General features: G+C 46.1%; 1 protein-coding gene across 2 annotated transcripts in view; it reads right to left on the reverse strand.

Annotated features, from left to right (window-relative positions):
* Window positions 1–13,395, reverse strand: part of RTN1 (reticulon 1) — a 162,666-nt gene that overhangs the window by 16,383 nt on the left and 132,888 nt on the right. The window contains exon 1 of one of the 2 annotated variants that reach the window (XM_064153236.1): window positions 9,601–9,949. The exons of the other annotated variant lie outside the window; for it this stretch is intronic. Coding sequence (XP_064009306.1) covers window positions 9,601–9,661 — 61 coding nt within the window. The 5' untranslated portion in view covers window positions 9,662–9,949. Of the gene's footprint in view, window positions 1–9,600; window positions 9,950–13,395 lie in introns of those variants that run through there. 2 annotated transcript variants of the gene reach the window in all.

A 13,395-nucleotide genomic window follows, 5' to 3' on the forward strand; every position in this document is an offset into this window, starting at 1 on the left:
GTCTAGGCTGGATGTTAGGAGGAAGTTGTTGTCAGAGAGAGTGATTGGCATTGGAATGGGCTGCCCAGGGAGGTGGTGGAGTCACTGTGCCTGGAGGTGTTGAAGCAAAGTCTGGCTGAGGCACTTAGTGCCATGGTCACTTAGTGCCATGGTCTGGTTGACTGGCTAGGGCTGGGTGACTGATTGGACTGGATGATGTTGGAGGTCTCTTCCAGCCTGGTTGATTCTATGATTCCTAATTTGGAGGCCTCATTTGGCCTCCTTAGGAGGTAAAATCAATGGGTTATATAGCTTCATTCCCTATGTAATAGTAGTAGCAGCAAAGAGAAGTGAGAAAAACCTAACAGCAGCCTTTAATGTGGCATACAGTGTGATAATATGGCTTCAAAAACATAAATGGGGCATGTCTCAGACCTACTGGAAGTGATAAGATCAAGAAACATACTCAGGAAGGCTAATCTTGTTTATAGCATTGTCACAGCAATGTTTGACAATGAAAGCAACAATTCAGCAGGGCTTTGAATAGAAGCAAATATTGCTCATACTCAAACAAATTCCAGTTTGCAGCTTTAAGCACAGGCTGTGGGACCAGACTTTCCCTCTTCTCTCCAGAGGAGAATTTCACTGTGGTCATTGCTCTCTTCCCCACAACAGATCTGATTCAAAAATAATACAGATGGAGAGATCATCTAATGAGCAGTCTGGTGTCTTCAGGAGACTGCTGTGATTAACAGCAGAGCCAAGAGAGAATGTCTGTGCTGTTTCATGAGGCATCTCTCCTCTTAGAATCATAGAATCATAGAATCAACCAGGTTGGAAGAGACCTCCAAGATCATCCAGTCCAACCTAGCACCCAGCCCTATCCAGTCAACCAGACCATGGCACTAAGTGCCTCATCCAGTCTTTTCTTGAAGACCCCCAGGGACAGTGCCTCCACCACCTCCCTGGGCAGCCCATTCCAATGCCAATCACTCTCTCTGTGAAGAACTTCCTCCTAACATCCAGCCTGTACCTACCCTGGCACAACTTGAGACTGTGTCCCCTTGTTCTATTGCTGGTTGCCTGGGAGAAGAGGCCACCCCCCACCTGGCTACAATGTCCCTTCAGGTAGTTGTAGACAGTAATAAGATCACTCTTATCTGCTGCTTTCAGGGATGCCTCCCTACTTCTTCTACCCTTGGTGGACACTTTTGTATATTAACTTTCTGCTCTCAGTTCAGCTTTATATCTTTATCATCAACCTGCCCCAAGACTCACCATGAAAGTTCAGGTCTTCTTGGACCCTGAACACTGATGAATCAAAGAATCCATAAAATCATGGTGTCTCTGCCCATGGCAGGGGGTTGGAGCTGGATGATCCTTGTGGTCTTGACCAACCCTTACTGATTCTATGATTCTAGGTTGGACTTGATGATCCTATAGGTCTTTTCCAACCTGGTTAATTCTGTGACTCTGTGACTCAGCCAGCTTAGAACACACCTCCAAGATCATCCAGTCCAACCTAGCACCCAGCCCTAGACAATCAACCAGACCATGGCACTAAGTGCCTCAGCCATGCTTTGCTTCAACACCTCCAGGGACAGCGACTCCACCACCTCCCTGGGCAGCCCATTCCAATGCCAATCACTCCCTCTGGCAAGAACTTCCTACTAACATCCAGCCTATGCCCTCTTAGTGCCATGGTCTAATTGACTGGCTAGGGCTGGGTGCTAGGTTGGACTGAGTGATCTTGGGGGTCTCTTCCAACCTGGTTGATTCTATGAGTCTATGATTCTATACCTCCCCCCAGCACAACTTGAGACTGTGAGGAGCCTTGGAGCAGAATACTAGCAGGGAAAGTCATGACATAGCATGCCCTCTCCATTGTATTCTAATTACCTGCTAAGTCAAAATGTGAGCAAAAAAAATACCATTTGATTGCTCCTAGGTGAGGCACAAAACTTGGCTTGGATAGGTTGGACTGGATGATGTTGGAGGTCTCTTCCAACCTGGTTGAATCTATGATTCTGTGTTTCTATGACAGAATCATAGAATCAAGCAGGTTGGAAGAGACCTCCAGCATCATCCAGTCCAACCTAGCACCCAGCCCTAGACAATCAACCAGACCATGGCACTAAGTGCCTCAGCCAGGCTTGGCTTCAACACCTCCAGGCACAGTGACTCCACCACCTCCCTGGGCAGCCCATTCCTATGCCAATCACTCTCTCTGACAACAACTTCCTCCTAACACCCAGCCTAGACCTCCCCCAACACAACATGAGACTGTGTCCCCTTCTTCTCTTGCTGCTTGCCTGGCAGAAGAGCCCAACCCCCACCTGGCTACAGCCTCCCTTCAGGTAGTTGTAGACAGCAATGAGGTCACCTCTGAGCCTCCTCTTCTGCAGGCTGCACACCCCCAGCTCCCTCAGCCTCTCCTCATAGGGTTTGTGTTCCAGGCCCCTCACCAGCTTTGTCATGCAAGGAATTTCACATTCTGCCAACAGCTGCCAATAAAACGCTGCTTAGAATCATAGAATCATAGAATCATAGAACCAACCAGGTTGGAAGTGACCTCCAAGATCATCCAGTCCAACCTATGTTAGACTAAGTCTAACCTGTTGCTTAGTAACTCCAGTCCCAGAAGTCTGCAGCCCTTTTCCACATTAAGTTGCAATTATAACATGGATAATATTTAGGATAATTTCTATGAACCATTTCTATTTGCAGGCCTTTTTCTCTGCATTGTCAACAGGTCTTCCAGGAGGATGAAGCTGCAGGAAGAAGCATCTCACCTATGTGACATGTAGAAGCAGTAGTGGGAAAGGGAATACTCAAGGGCACTGGAGTGCTACCATTACATAGCTTCACCAAGGTGGGGTGCAAAGACTTTCCTAACCCAGAGAAACCACTCCAGCAAGGCATGGGGATGAGTCCTGCCAAGGCAGGCCAAGGACCTGGGGAAGGCACAGAGACCTGCTCTGTTATTTGCACCCAGAGTTCTGGATGCTGTGCACTGAGATGCATCATGTTGCTGGCACTGGCCATAGGTTGTTCCATGAAGGCCCACATAGAATCATAGAATCAACCAGGTTGGAAGAGACCTCCAAGATCATCCAGGCCAACCTGGCACCCAGCCCCAGCCAATCAATTAGATCATAGAATCATAAAATCACAGAATCATAGAATCAGCCAGGTTGGAAGAGACCTCCAAGATCATCCAGGCCAACCTGGCACCCAGCCCCAGCCAATCAATTAGATCATAGAATCATAAAATCACAGAATCATAGAATCAAGCCAGGTTGGAAGAGACCTCCAAGAGCATCCAGTCCAGCCTAGCACCCAGCCCTAGCCAGTCAACCAGACCATGGCACTACGTGCCTCAGCCAGGCTTTTCTTGAACACCTCCAGGGATGGTGACTCCACCACCTCCCTGGGCAGCCCATTCCAATGCCAATCACTCTCTCTGTGAAGAACATCAGCCAGCATGGCCAGCCAGAGACATTTCTCTGCATGCTCACGCATTATGCATGGCTCCATCCCAGCCTACTTCAAATGCATCACCTTCCAGTGAGGAAGATGACTTGGGTGTGGAAGCCAGCTGCAATTCCCCCGAGCTGCCTGTGACAATATTTTGACTGATGCATATCCCCAGCAGGGGTGATTCACTCTCCTGCTCCCCTGAGGGGCTGAATCGTGCTCTACTGTTGGCATATCATGCTGTACCTGCAGGATAGGCACCTAAAACACATTGCAATACTTCTAAACATATGCAGTAGCATCAATTGCTTCACTGCAAGGAAAATAAGCATATCTCAGTTAAGTGGAGCAAAGCCACATCTTCACCAGCTTAAGGTGAAGGCATCTTAAGGAGCTGCTGTCCTTGAAACTCCTTAAGATGCCTACCCAGTTTTACACCAGTTGTAAGCAATGTAAGGGCAAACCAACAACACAGCCAGTTGCAGGTTTGTTCATTAATCAAAACTCAGGTTAACCTCAACATTCTATTTCCCTAATTTCAGTAAAAGTAATGCTCTCTGATGACTGAGATTTGTCTTACATTCACAGACCTATCCCAAAGTTTCCTAAAAGAATCATAGAATCAATCAGGTTGGAAGAGACCTCCAAGCTCATCCAGTCCAACCTAGCACCCAGCCCTAGCCAGTCAACCAGACCATGGCACTAAGTGCCTCAGCCAGGCTTTGCTTCAACACCTCCAGGGAACAATGATTCCACCACCTCCCTGGGCAGCCCATTCCAATGCCAATCATTCTCTCTGACAACAACTTCCTAACAACATCCAGCCTAGACCTCCCCTGCCACAACTTGAGACTGTGTCCCCTTGTTCTCTTGCTGCTTGCCTGGCAGCAGAGCCCAACCCCACCTGGCTACAGCCTCCCTTCAGGGAGCTGCAGACAGCAATGAGCTCTGCCCTGAGCCTCCTCTTCTGCAGGCTGCACACCCCCAGCTCCCTCAGCCTCTCCTCACAGGGCTGTGCTCCAGGCCCCTCACCAGCTTCACTGCCCTTCTCTGGACACCTTCCAGCACCTCAACATCTCTCTTGAATTGAGGGGCCCAGAACTGGACACAGCACTCAAGGTGTAGCCTGAGCAGTGCTGAGTACAGGGGCAGAAGAACCTCCCTGGTCCTGCTGGCCACACTGCTCCTGATCCAGGCCAGGATGCCATTGGCTCTCTTGGCAACCTGGGCACACTGCTGCCTCATCTTCAGCTACTATCTACCAGCACCCCGAGGTCCCCTTCTTCCTGGCTGCTCTCAGCCACTCTGTCCCCAGCCTGTAGCTTGTTGAACCATAATTCCATCAATAACGAAGCTCCCACAATTACCCAGCTCCAGGTTTGTTCAAAATTGATATTCTGGGTTAAGACAGAGCCTACATGAATAATAGATATTAAAAGACTCCATGAATCAAGTCTGTAGCCTTCATCCCTCTGAATTTTAAATTTCCTCTATTTAATCTGGGACCGATCAAAGAATTTTGCCGACAGAGATCATTTTTCCACCTCCGTTTCATCTTTTCTGCAGAATCATTTTTGAGCCTGAAAGCACCACCCATGCAAAAAAAAAATAAAAGAAGAAGATATGCAGACAATGTGGAAGTGAACCAAAGGATTTATTTTAGCTGCATTGATTTCTCTCTTTTTTAACCCATCTGGGAGTTGTTTTTCAGCCAGCGTGGGGTATTTTGTCATGGTGGCATTTCATCTGCAGCAGATCTACCTCTTGGCTTCAAAATGAAGAGCACAGAAGGAGAGAATCCCCTGCTGTTGTTAATTTTCAAGAGAATCTCTGCTATTATCATTAACTGTCAAGGAATCCCTTCTATTATTATTATTTCTAAGACAATCTCTGCTGTTATTATTAATTTTAAGACAATCTCTGCTATTATTCTTAACTTTCAAGAGAATCCCTTCTACTATTATTAATTTTTAATAGAATCCCTGCTGTTATTATTAATTTTTAAGACAACCTCTGCTATTATTATTAACTTTCAAGACAATCCCTGATATTATTATTATTATTATTATTATTGAGAATCTCTGCTATTATTATTAACTTTCAAGACAATCCCTGCTATTATTATTATTAAAGAGAATCTCTGTTATTATTATTAACTTTCAAGAGAATCCCTTCTATTATTATTATTTTTAAGACAATCTCTGCTACTATCATTAACTTTCAAGAGAATCCCTTCTATTATTATTAATTTTTAGACAACCTCTGCTATTATTATTAACTTTCAATTGAATCCCTTCTATTATTATTAATTTTAAAGAGAATCTCTGCTATTATTATTAACTTTCAAGACAATCCCTGATATTATTATTATTATTATTATTATTAAGATTATCTGCTATTATTATTAACTTTCAAGACAATCCCTTCCATTATTATTAATTTTTAAGAGAATCTCTGCTATTATCATTAATTTTCAAGAGAATCCCTGCTATTATTATTAATTTTTAAGACAACCTCTGCTATTATCATTAACTTTCAAGAGAATCCCTTCAATTATTATTAATTTTTAAGACAATCTCTGCTATTATTATTAACTTTCAAGACAATCCCTGATATTATTATTATTATTATTATTATTATTATTGAGAATCTCTGCTATTATTATTATCTTTCAAGACAATCCCTGCTATTATTATTATTAAAGAGAATCTCTGTTATTATTATTAACTTTCAAGAGAATCCCTTCCATTATTATTAATTTTTAAGACAATCTCTGCCATTATTATTGATTTTCAAGAGAATCTCTGCTATTATTATTAACTGTCAAGAGAATCCCTTCTATTATTATTATTTTTAAGACAATCTCTGCCATTATTATTGATTTTCAAGAGAATCTCTGCTATTATTATTAACTGTCAAGAGAATCCCTGCCATTATTATTATTTTTTAAGACAATCTCTGCCATTATTAATTTTCAAGAGAATCTCTGCTATTATCATTTACTTTCAAGAGAATCCCTGCTATTATTATTAATTTTTAAGACAACCTCTGCTATTATCATTAACTTTCAAGAGAATCCCTTCAATTATTATTAATTTGTAAGACAATCTCTGCTATTATTATTAACTTTCAAGACAATCCCTGATATTATTATTATTAAAGAGAATCTCTGTTATTATTATTAACTTTCAAGAGAATCCCTTCTATTATTATTAATTTTTAAGACAATCCCTGCTATTATTATTAACTTTTAAGAGAACCTCTGCTATTATCATTTACTTTCAAGAGAATTCCTGCCATTATTATTAATTTTCAAGAGAATCTCTGCTATTATCATTAACTTTCAAGAGAATCCCTTCTATTATTATTAATTTTTAAGACAATCTCTTGCATTATTATTGATTTTCAAGAGAATCTCTGCTATTATTATTAACTGTCAAGAGAATCCCTTCTATTATTATTATTTTTAAGACAATCTCTGCTATTATTATTAACTGTCAAGAGAATCCCTTCTATTATTATTATTATTTTTAAGACAATCTCTGCTATTATTATTAATTTTCAAGAGAATCTCTGCTATTATTATTAATTTTCAAGACAATCTCTGCTATTATCATTAACTTTCAAGAGAATCCCTGCTATTATTATTGCTATTATTATTAATTTTTAAGACAATCTTTGCCATTATTATTAACTGTCAAGAGAATCCCTGCTATTATTATTAATTTTTAAGACAATCTCTGCCATTATTATTGATTTTCAAGAGAATCTCTGCTATTATTATTAATTTTCAAGAGAATCCCTGCTACTATCATTGCTTTTCAATTGACAGCAGCATCAAATTTGGTATTGCCCCCTTTTCAATCTCTGAAAACACTGCTTGTTTTTTTCTTCCCCTGATAAATAGGTAAAATGCTTAGTTTGCCTCTGAGTACAGGTGGTTCAGCAACTTGACTCAGCAAATTGAGTTTTGGGGTTTTTTTTGTAAGAATGAGTAAATATTGAGCCTTTTGGGAAACAATAACCAAACAACCCTCCCCCCAGACCCCACCTAATGAAGGAGCTTGCCCACAAAGCCTAAAGTTTGGCTGTGGCTCTCCCATGTGAGCTTAAGGAATCAAGCAACCCTGTAGAAAACCCCAGCCCTTGATTCAGGCATGGAGAGTCTGAGCTGCTAGAAGCTGGCATTTAACAGGTGCATGTTTACTTTCCAGCTCCTCAGCTCCCTTAAAAACCTCTCAGACATAAATATAATTAAGGGTACTACAAAGATGACAAAAATAGAATCATGGAATCAATCAGGTTGGAAGAGAGCTCCAAGCTCATCCAGTTCAACCTATCATAGAATCATAGCATCAACCAGGCTGGAAGAGACCTCTAAGCTCATCCAATCCAACCTATCATAGAATCAACCAGGTTGGAAGAGAGCTCTGAGCTCATCCAATCCAACCTATCATAGAATCAACCAGGTTGGAAGAGAACTTTGAGCTCATCCAATCCAACCTATCATAGAATCATAGAATCAACCAGGTTGGAAGAGTCTTCCAAGCTCATCCAGTCCAACCTATCATAGAATCATAGCATCAACCAGGCTGGAAGAGACCTCTAAGCTCATCCAATCCAACCTATCATAGAATCAACCAGGCTGGAAGAGACCTCTAAGGTCACCAATTCAACCTATTATAGAATCAACCAGGTTGGAAGAGACATCCAAGCTCACCCAGTCCAACCTATCATAGAATCATAGAATCAAACAGGTTGGAAGAGGCCCCCAAACTCATCCAGTTTAACCTATCATAGAATCATAGAATAAACCAGGCTGGAAGAGACCTCCAAGCTCATCCAGTCCAACCTAGCACCCAGCCCTAACCAATCAACTACACCATGGCACTAAATGCCTCATCCAGTCTTGGACAGCTCCAGGGATGGTGACCTCAGCTTCCTAGAAACATGTCTTCCTGAAAGATCTCTGCCCTCCCCTCCCCCTCAAAAAAAAAACACTTGAGGAAGGTTTTCTGTCTTCTGTTACACTGAGCTGTGTTTATGCAACTATGTCTGTAAGCATCCCGGAGCCTTTCAGGAGATGATGCTGGAGTCACCTCTCTCCTAGGGCCCCTGCTGTGAGCATCCCCACCAAGCACCATCCGTTCAGAGTAAACACGCACCTTCGAATCAAAAACCAGATCCCAGCAATGCCTGCCCAAAGCAGCCAGAAGCCTGCCCAAAGCAGCCAGAAGCCTGCCCGTCAGGATCAGCTGCTAGCTTTTCTCCCTCTAATCTACCCACCGAGCAGCGTCACAGAGACTGTCTTTTATCAAAACAAAGGCTGGATGCTGCCTGGCAAGTGTGAAGCTGACTGAAAGATGGCTGAAAAGCTGTCGGAGGCGCCCGGGAAGGTAGCCTGCCCCACCCAACACAGCCACTGCCCCCCTCGAAACAAGCTCAAAGGGAGATGCTATTGTTCCCCTCGCCCGCTCGGCGGGAGCACAGCAGCATCACGACGCGTTGCCCCCGGAGGGCTCAAAGCACAACGAAGGGGTTTATTTATCGGTGGTTTGGTTTCTTTGCAGCGATCCCACAGCCAAGCAGAAGTGGGGTGACAATGCCGCGGCTGCCTCGGTGCCATCGCACTCCTCGCCGGAGCTGCGTTTTCTTTGTGTGGACGCTAGGCTAAGCCCTCTCCATGGGTGTGTCCGCGGGCAGGATGCACCCAGGAGCCCAACGCAACCGCCTCGAACCCCAGCAGGCACAAATCCACCGTCCCCCAGCTTCCCTAATGCCCGAAAGCTATGGAATCGTGCGCAGAGGCAGCCCGGCGGAGAGAGGCAGGGGTGAGAAACGAAACCGCTAACGGCAAGGGCGGATGCTCTGGGAAGCAGCTGTAAGGTGGGAAAGAAAGTCCTGTGTCCTGGATGCTTTCAGGACGAGGCAGCCGGAGATGGAAGAAATACATTCAAAGAACATTATAAAGGGCTCTTTAAAGCTTGCTTTCTTAAATTACCCCCAAAGAAAAGCTTCCCGGGGAGGCAGAGAAAACAGCATGCAAAGGCCCGCAGGTGAACAATGCGAAAATGGATGGATCCTGCCTTTGCCTCCTCTGACATGCAGTCCTCCTAGCATGCAGCACCAGCACAGACATAATACCCTGACATTTCCAGTTGCTCCACAGGCAGTCCATCTTGGTGGAATCGGCACTGGCTTGCATCTCGGAGCGCGGAGGAACTGGCGGTCCCTTGGTCGGAGGCACTGCGTTAGCAGCCAGGCATTCCCGAGCAGGGGCGGGTTAGCGGGGACCGCTCCCGTCTCCCCGCTCGGCTCCGGACTGATGCTGTAAGCAGCACAGGCGGAGGGGGGAGGGCATATTGTACGCGCTGCGGTCTCCACTGCAGCAAATCAGCAGTGTGATGTGGCTGCCCTAGGGAGCAGGCTCCTTTGAAAAGGGGATGCGGTCCCCTTTCAAATCAAAAGCTTTGCGCTCGGCGGCTTAGCCTCCTAAGCCATCGAAATGGTTAAGACAACCTGATGGTAAAGAAATAAAAACAAATTGGGTGTGGGTGGAAAGGAGGAGGGGGGGGGGGGGGGGGCGGGAGCGGGGGTTGAGCTGTGTTTCCTATGTGGCTGTGTGGTTGCGATTGTTCGTGTTCCAGAATTTTCCTAAGGCTGGTGAACTACGCCGTTCTCTGAACCTTTTTGGAGGGCTAAACGTTGTCAAAGCCCTCCGGGTTTTGCTGCCCACCTCTCCTCTAACCAGATGCCTGAGGTCAGGGAGCAGGCAGGATAAAAACAAGGTCAGGATCCAACCCCAACAGAGCAACTCCCATTTTGCTTTTCTTTTTCTTCCTCCTTCTTTTTGTCAAAACTATTCCAGAAACAGAGGAAAACAGCAGAGCATCCACACTACTGGAGATCACCCTTCTCCCTCTGCAGGCATGAGCACCCACAGTCATGGGGTGACCCACATAACCCCCCAGACCCTCTAGCCAAGCCCTGCTACACCAGCATGCCAAGCAGTGCAAGCAGCAGCTCGATTAGCATGTGTGGGGTATGAATACTGCCTCCTCTCATGCTCAACGTGCTGCATAAACCAGGATTCAGGGTGCAAGGGTGTGCAGGTAAACAGGACAACTCCCAGGTAACCAGCAATAGAACAAGGGGACACAGTCTCAAGTTGTGCCAGGGTAGGTCTAGGCTGGATGTTAGGAAGAAGTTCTTCACAGAGAGAGTGATTGGCATTGGAATGGGCTGCCCAGGGAGGTGGTGGAGGCACCGTCCCTGGGGGTCTTCAAGAAAAGACTGGATGAGGCACTTAGTGCCATGGTCTGGTTGATTGGATGGGGCAGGGTGCTAGGTTGGACTGGATGATCTTGGAGGTCTCTTCCAACCTGGTTGATTCTATGATTCTATGATTCTATGATAAAGCAAGTGCTCCCTGTAGGGAGCCCACTACTAGCTGAATTTTAACACCAATACCAACACTCTTCCTCTAGTGAGACACTGTCTCTGCCTTGGTCTCCCCACCAGTAAATAAGCAACCTTGCAGAGACATCCTAGCTAAGTGATGGCCATAACTGGTGAACACTGGGAAAGAAAAACAACTCACAATGCAAGAAGGAGGATAAATGTGTTTATAGACACACTGAGTGCTGCCTCCAGTTCTGGGCCCCTCAATTTAAGAAAGATGTTGAGGTGCTTGAGCGTGTCTGGAGAGGGGCAGCAGGGACGCTGAGGGGGCTGGAGCACAGCCCTGCTAGGAGCAGCTGAGCCTGGAGAGGAGGAGGCTCAGGGGAGACCTTAATGCTGTCTACAACTACCTGAAAAGAGGTTGTAGCCAGGTGGTCTCTTCTGCCAGGTACCCAGGGACAGAACAAGAGGACACAGCCTCAAGCTGTGCCAGGGCAGGTTTAGGCTGGATGTTAGGAAGAAGTTCTTCACAGAGAGAGTGATTGGCATTGGAATGGGCTGCCCAGAGAGGTGGTAACTTAAGACTGATTTGTACATAGAGCACAGAATCATAGAATTAACCAGGTTGGAAGAGAGCTCCAAGATCATCCAGGCCAACCTAGCACTCAGCCCTAGCCAGTCAACCAGACCATGGCACTAAGTGCCTCAGCCAGGCTTGGCTTCAACACCTCCAGGCACAGTGACTCCACCACCTCCCTGGGCAGCCCATTCCAATGCCAATCACTCTCTCTGACAACAACTTCCTCCTAACATTCAGCCTAGACCTCCCGTGGCACAACTTGAGACTGTGTCCCCTTGTTTTGGTGCTGCTTGCCTGGCAGAAGAGACCAACCCCACCTGGCCACAGCTTCTGTTCAGGTAGTTGTATAGAATCACAGTATCATAGAATCAACCAGGTTGGAAGAGACCTCCAACATCATCCACTCCAACCTAGCACCCAGCCCCATCCAATCAACCAGACCATGGCACTGAGTGCTTCATCCAGGCTTTGCTTGAACACCTCCAGGGATGGTGCCTCCACCACCTCCCTGGGCAGCTCATTCCAATGTCAATCACTCACAGCAATGAGGTCACCCCTAAGCCTCCTCTTCTGCAGCCTCAAACACCCCCAGCTCCCTCAGCCTCTCCTCACAGGGCTCTGCTCCAGGACCCTCACCAGCTTTGTTGCCCTTCTCTGGACACCTTCCAGTATTTCAACATCTCTCTTGAATTGAGGAGCTCAGAACTGGACATAGCACTCAAGGTGTGGCCTGAGCAGTGCTGAGCAGAGGGGCAGAATAACCTCCCTTGTCTCTTGTCTTGGTTTCACATTCTTCCTGGCTTTACTGGAAAAAAAAAAACCACAACAAACAAACCCCAAAGCACAAAACAAGCTGGCAAGGGATGATTGGTTTAGATTCTTTGGAAGAGCAGAAAATATCCCTATTAACACCTTTTGCCCTGCACACTGTTTGCAGCTCTTCAGTGGGGATCCACCAGGAATCCATAACACAAGGTATACAGTAGCAGTGTGTATAAACCAGTCATCATTCACATGAGACACAAATCCTCAAGCTCCCCCTCAAAAAACCAAAGAGGTATGTAATTTACTGCACACAGCTGTGAGGAGACACAAAAGCTCTGCTCAGTCTGACTGTTGCCCACATTGCTCAGTCAGTTATAAAAGACAACTTCCTTTGGGCAAAAGGGTGGCCCATGTACATTTAACATCCCAGTGTTCTATGAAACAGTGATCATAGAATCATAGCATCAACCAGGTTGGAAGAGACCTCCAAGATCATCCAGCCCAACCTATCCAATCCCTATCCAATGAACTAGACCATGGCACTGAGTGCCTCCTGCTTTCCTTCATTGTTGTAGAGAGGTTTGGGGTTTTTTTTGCCCCAGACTTCAGGTCTCCATCTCCTTCCCCAGGCTACCAAAATCACAGTATCACACAGTGTCACAGTATCATCAGGGCTGGAAGAGACCTCACAGATCATCAAGTCCAACCCTTTACCACAGAGCTCAAGGCTAGACCATGGCACCAAGTGCCACGTCCAGTCCTGCCTTGAACAGCTCCAGGGACGGCGACTCCACCACCTCCCCGGGCAGCCCATTCCAGTGTCCAATGACTCTCTCAGGGAAGAACTTTCTCCTCACCTCCAGCCTAAATCTCCCCTGGTGCAGCCTGAGGCTGTGTCCTCTCGTTCTGGTGCTGGCCACCTGAGAGAAGAGAGCAACCTCCTCCTGGCTACAGCCACCCCTCAGGTAGTTGTAGACAGCAATAAGGTCTCCCCTGAGCCTCCTCTTCTCCAGGCTAACCAATCCCAGCTCCCTCAGCCTCTCCTCGTAGGGCTGTGCTCGAGGCCTCTCCCCAGCCTCGTCGCCCTTCTCTGGACACGCTCAAGCATCTCAATGTCCCTCCTAAACTGGGGGGCCCAGAACTGAACACAGCACTCAAGGTGTGGTCTAACCAGTGCAGAGTACAGGGGCAGA

The sequence above is a fragment of the Pogoniulus pusillus genome, chromosome 1 (assembly GCF_015220805.1).
Source record: "Pogoniulus pusillus isolate bPogPus1 chromosome 1, bPogPus1.pri, whole genome shotgun sequence".
Classification (NCBI taxonomy): Eukaryota; Metazoa; Chordata; class Aves; order Piciformes; family Lybiidae; genus Pogoniulus; species Pogoniulus pusillus.